The sequence below is a fragment of the Parus major genome, chromosome 20 (genome assembly GCF_001522545.3).
Source record: "Parus major isolate Abel chromosome 20, Parus_major1.1, whole genome shotgun sequence".
NCBI lineage: Eukaryota > Metazoa > Chordata > Aves > Passeriformes > Paridae > Parus > Parus major.
In genome coordinates, this window is record NC_031788.1 from 12,775,070 (window position 1) to 12,780,993 (window position 5,924).

The 5,924-nt window shown below is 42.3% G+C and overlaps 1 protein-coding gene across 4 annotated transcripts in view; it reads left to right on the forward strand.

Moving 5' to 3' along the window:
* ZNF217 (zinc finger protein 217) overlaps positions 1-5,218 on the forward strand; it is a 27,338-nt gene extending 22,120 nt beyond the window's left edge. For all 4 annotated transcript variants that reach the window (XM_015647318.2, XM_015647316.3, XM_015647320.3 and 1 more), the window contains exons 5-6: positions 1,893-2,016; positions 3,144-5,218. In XM_015647318.2, the coding sequence (XP_015502804.1) occupies positions 1,893-2,002 (110 nt within the window). In that variant the 3' untranslated portion in view covers positions 2,003-2,016; positions 3,144-5,218. The remainder of the gene's footprint in view (positions 1-1,892; positions 2,017-3,143) is intronic.
* Positions 5,219-5,924: the final 706 nt, after the last annotated feature.

Consider the following 5,924-nt stretch of genomic DNA (forward strand, 5'->3'; position numbering starts at 1 on the left):
CCTCTGAGCTTTGATTCCTGGTGATGGGAGAGGATGAGCTGCAGAGCGCTCAGTGAGGTGTGCAGGGATGGAGCCAGGGCAGCCTGCTGAAGGAGCAGCTGCTTTTAAACACTGACTTCACTGGAATCCACCTGCTTTTGTTTGGGAAGCTCCACCTGTGCCAGAGAAATCACCGAGCTGGGCTTTGCTTCCTCTTCCTTGGTGCCAGCCTGGAGACCCTGCCCTGCACTCAAGAGCTCCTCACTGGTTTTTGTTATTTAGAGCTCTCACAACTGTGGCTGCAGCTAATTTGACAGCATTGTTGTCATGGAAATGAGGATTTCATTGTTCATTACCCCGTGCTGGCTCAGGTCGAGAAAAGCAACTTTTTCTGGCTGTTCCTTCCATTGGAAAGGCTGGTGAAACAAACCCCCCTCTGCTGGGATTTTGTAGCAACTGCCCTAAGAGCCCTGGGCAGGAAGACGTGGGTCTGTAAGGTTAATTTCTTACTTTCTCAACCCATTTTCTTACAAGTACCCAACCCAAAGCGTAATCGTTCCTGAGAAGGGTAAAGGTAACAGCCAAGAAACTTCTTAGTGTTAGATTTTTATTGTGGGTGGAGAGCAAAGATAAGTTTCTTTAAATTCTTTTTGTTTCTTGTTAAAAATCTGAAACACAACAGTTTCTCTTGACTTCAACTCCTGGGAGCCGTGTTGTGTGGTACCATCTGCAGGGCCATGCAGGTGCAGACCTGCAGCTTTTCCTGCCCTGTCTTTGCTTGAACCCTGCTGATTTTATAAACCACGATGTCAAAACCTTTTTCTAAGGGCCCGTGTGCCTTGTGGCAACATCCTGGAGGTGCCCCGAACATGTTCTGTCGCATGTTAAATGCTGGATCGAGTTGTCAGGAGAATATGTTCCACTTGGCAAACTTGATTAAAGCATGATGCCTTCCCTTATTGCTTGTAAGCTTTGCCATCCCGTGTTGCCCTGAAGAGACAGAAACATTCTGAAACCACTCAGTTTGTGTTATTCTCAAATTAGTTGCCTTTGCAATGGCAACATGTTATCAAGGATAACCTGTTGGCTGATTGATTTGGCAGAGGCTGCAAATTAAAGACAATTGCTCGTGACACACTCCAATGGCTCCGTGGATTCTGTTGAAATATTAATTTTGCTGTGCCATTTTAATTTAATTAAAGCTCGAGAGTTTTTTTCCAGTGCTGCACTGGAAGCTTTCATGGAATATGGATGGCATTTGGGCTTTTTGGATCCTATGGGAGTAATGATTCTGGACTTTTTGCCTTAATTTTATGAAGTGTTTCTGACTGCTTGCCTAAGCTAGTAAGACTTAGTATGGAACTGGCATTGATTTCACATCTATAAATCTGAATTAATGGTCTCAGATAAACATGAAACTACCTGTGTACTAGAGTGAAAATTGCTTAACAAAGGTCTGCAAGTAAATGTGTACTAACACTCTCCAAAGTGTCACCAGTTCCCTGTATTCCATGATGGCAGCAATCCCCAGTTTCCCTCTCAAATACTCTTTGAAAAATTCAGTTTTCAAATGAATGCAGGAACTGAGTTAGGCATTAAGGGTGCAGCACTTACAGCTCCTTAGGTGAGGCCTCTGCTGTGGGATGAGTTAAGCAAAGACACATGTTTCTTGAAAATAAAATGAGTGAAACCTGGAACTATCATTTGGATAAAACTTTGTGCTAAGTTGTTAAATTATCTTTTCATTCCCCTTGTATTTATTCTGGATCCTGAAGTTCATTTAATAGGAATATCTATATTTTTGAGGCCCGATTGTGAGATGATTTGTCAAGACATTTTGCATTCTGGATGCTGATGTGGAGTGAGAGGAGCAGGAAATAATGCTAACTGCCTTAAATGACTTTTTTTTCCAGGAAGGAGATCAGTGTCATACCAACACTTACCCAGCAATCTGCTGCAGAAGAGAAGTTACGAGCCCTTCGTGGGGAACACACCCTTCAGACCCAGTGACAAGAAGAACTGAATCACTCAAGAACGGTAAACAAACCTCCTGAACTAATTGTTGCTTAAATGCTTTGTGAGGTGCTGGTGGCATCAAAGGTTCCTGCACAGCATGAGGGGAGCTTGTGAAAGTCTGAGCCTGAAAAGATAAACATTGCTGCCTCCTCCTGTAAAACCCCCACTGCTGCTTTGGAGTGCTGGCAATGTTTGTTTGATAGGTACAGGATGCTCCTTTCTGAGGAGGAACGGGGTGGTAACCCTAGAGAAATGTATTAATTAGTTATAATTGCAGTGGGAAGTGTTGAGTGGAGGTCAGGGAGTTGAAGTTCAGTCAGTCCTTGAGGGTGGAGGAGCAGAAGTGACACAGCTCTGGGTCCTGGGGCTTGTGGTGCAGACCCTGCTCCTTCTGCCCCTGCTGAGCCCTCAGGGCTCCTCAGACCACAGCTCTGGGTGAGTCCTGAGGGGAGGGAGGGCTTCCTGACAGCTCCTGGCAGCTTCTCCTTGTCATCCAGAGGCTATTCCAGAGTTTTCCCTGTGTTCAGCACAGGGTGTGCTCTCCTGGGGAAGGAGGTCAAGTGGCAGCTGTACCCTGGTGCTGAGCTGATCTCAGTGCTGGCTCTGAGACCTGAGCACCCTTGTGTCTGCAGCACCCTTCACTGCTCAGCACAGAAGTGCTCTGTAGGACTGGAAATAAATAGCTCTGTTTGCCTTTTTCCAACCCAGAGCTACAGATCATTTCCCTCTTAAGGGGAATACTTGGGGAGTATTTCTGGAATGCTGTAGCACCTGGGCCAGCATACAATGTTTTATGGAAGGGTTCTGGGAGCAGAGCTGTCTAACATTGAGTTGACAGCTTTTAAAACACTTTAATTTCTTGGTATTCTTCTAATCTTACTGCTCTTATTGTCCCCCTACTAAGCATAGATGTGTCTGGTTGTGTTGTTAACTTGATTTAATGCCTGAAACTCTTCTTGGGGCTGAGCATCTTCCAGAGGAGACTTCATTTGCCATTCTGGCAATCCAGACTTCCATGGCAGTATCAATTCTTTAGCAAGGATGTGGAAGGAATTCCCTTTGTTATAAAGACACTCCTCACAATAAAAACTCAGCTGTACTATTTTAGACCACAAACTTAATATTTATTGCTCTTTTCTCCCCCCCAGGTCTAAGGACACAAGTGCATATTCCATGGAGTTATAGCTGCAGTGCATCCCCTGAGGAAGAGAAAATGGTGAAAGCTACTGAACTAAGCTGTGATTGTACTGTATATAGAAACACTACAGTTTTATAATATTGGTTCTTTTAACATTTTGTACCAAATAGCCATACAAAGTAGTCTAAACAGTTGGGTTATGAAGGTGTGTGGAGAATGTATATCTTGACCTTGACTTTTGAGTATTTTTCATTAGAATTAATTGACCAAATATTAGGTAGGAGTTCTATTTTTACATACTTGAGCGCTGCTGAAGAGTTTCTCTTGGAAAGAATATATATCGTTGCACCTCAGGTAAACTGTAAATACTGAAGTTGAAAATCCTGTTGGCGTAATGCTCCTTTTTCATAAGTGAAAGTTTCTCATCTGTTGTTTTTTTTCCTGTTGAACTATGTTAGTTTTTTAAAACAAGTTCCAAATAAACTGTCTGAAACTGTCCTGTTTATAAATGTTGTGAACATTAAAGCAACGGTGCTGACATTGATCTGCCTTGGCTGGGTGAGGACCAGGACATGCTGGAGGGCTCTGCTTCTCTGGGGCTCTTTCCAGCATCTTTTTAAATGCAAGCATGAGGCAATACTTGACATTTTGGATTTCCTGAAATGTGCTTGGATTCTTCTCTTGGCATTGGTTGCTGTTTTTCAGAGAAGCCTCTTAAAAACACCTCTGCCACCATCCAGACAGAAAATCCCTGGGACTTGCTTGAGAAACAATAATAATCTCCGTGTTTCAAATGTTTGGTTCTGTACTAAGCTCCACACAGTCACATTTAGAGAAAAAAAAACTTCTTTGCACCTTTGTCCAAAGCTGTAAAGTCTCAAACAACAGCCTTGAAATACGAATTTGGGTTCTCCAGACTTCAAAAGGGATGTGGCTGTGATGGAGTCGACTTGACTGTGCTTGGAAGCTTCTTGATGTCAACTTTTAGCATCCACTGGGTGTTTAAAATGCGTGAGAAATAACCTGTAGATGGGAGAATATCTCCTTTTATTTTTTTGTGAAGACAACAAGAGTTTTTTCTAATGCACATGCAGTTTAATTCTTGTAAAGGGAAGATGGCCAGTTACCAGCCAGTAAAGCAGAACTGTTGCATATTTTGACTTGCCTTCCTCGTTTCTTCTCATGAAGTTGTAGTTAAGAGTTAATTCCTTCTGTACCTGGCTTTGACTTCCATATATTTTAGTAAAACAAAACAATTAAATATTTTGCACTGTTCATTTTTCTCTCTTCCCTCCTACAGCAAATGTAAAATAGCAAAACCTAGAAACTCTTGTTTTTTCATTATGCAACTTGAGATGTTCCAGTTGTCTTAGTTCCTGTAAATGGGACTGGTTTTTAATGTCTCCACAAACTGGCAATGGAATGAAGTGCTGTGTATCAGGAAATTGTACACTATTGACCTGTTTTCCTGTTCATAAGCTGAGCCATATGTACATAATAATCTAGATGTTTTTGTTTTCCTAGTTTTGCACTTTTATAGCCTATTTTTTGAAGATGAGTTCACTTGGAAAAGGGTTAATCTATTTTTGTGTGTGATCTCTCCCTGTCCCAGCGTGGCTGGAGCTGCTCTGCCTGTGCCACACGGGGCAGGGCTGCTTTTTAACGTGCTGCAGCAAACAGACCTGAGGCTTGTTTGTTTTTAATCTCCCTTCATGCTGGTACAGTTTTCCCTCAAGGCTTTTTTTTTGGGGTTGGAATGGAAAAATGGACCTGAAGGCTCCATTCCGTGGCAGCACCACCACACTTTGCCCATCAGTATTAACTATTGGGATACTACTGGTTTTGTATATTCCTTTGGAAATAACAGTGCATATATAGAGGTACAAATTGTTGATTTTTTTCCTTTTTTTTTTTTTTCCTTTTTAAAATGTATTTATTTCATTCCATTTTGTTCTATTTTAATTGTTGGAACCGGAAGTGGGCAAGCAGCAGGCACACATTACTCATTTAATTTATGATGTATTTCACTTTAGTTGAGTATATTATTACATGTGGATGTAAATATAGAGTTGGTGTTTTGCAAAACTGGTTTCTGTGTCTTGCTTTTAAGGCTTAAAAGGAGTTGCCTGGAATTTCATGTTCACTTGACCTTTCAGCATCCTCACATTGCTGCGGGAGAGGGAGAAGCTGCCAATAACCAAATCCAAATTCATGTTCAGTTACATGAAAATACTGAGTCACTCCCCAGAAAATCTGTCTTGAAATAAGGAAGAAACTTTTGCTTTCTTCTCTTGCAGTTATTTTCCTTCAAGAAAGGAGACTGAGTTATTAAATGCATTTTTTGTGATAATAACATTGAAAGGAGCATCAATTGTATTTTTTTGTGTGTGTGTGAGACTTGATAATTTGTATTAAATGAAGTTTTTTAAACCAAATACGTTCTGCAAAATTTCCTAGGGCAGTTGTGCCTTTGGGAACTCTCCTGAGGTGCCCAACCTCACCAGCACCTCTGACCACATCTCAAAACTCAAATTATCAGCTTGGAAAGCATCGGGGGGAGACTGGTCCGAGGCAACTCAGCCTTGGGAGAAAGGGAATTCACCTGATGAGAGCCCCAGGGTGCACCAGCCCCATGGATGGGCATTAATGAGGGGGCATTAATGAGGGGGCATTAATGAGGGGGCACAGCCTCCTGGATGTCCAGGTTGGGCCAGGTTCTGGATTTAATAAAAGCAGCGCTGCTGGGGAGGGTGAAACCCTCCAAATGTGGGAGCATTGTGTGTTTGGTACC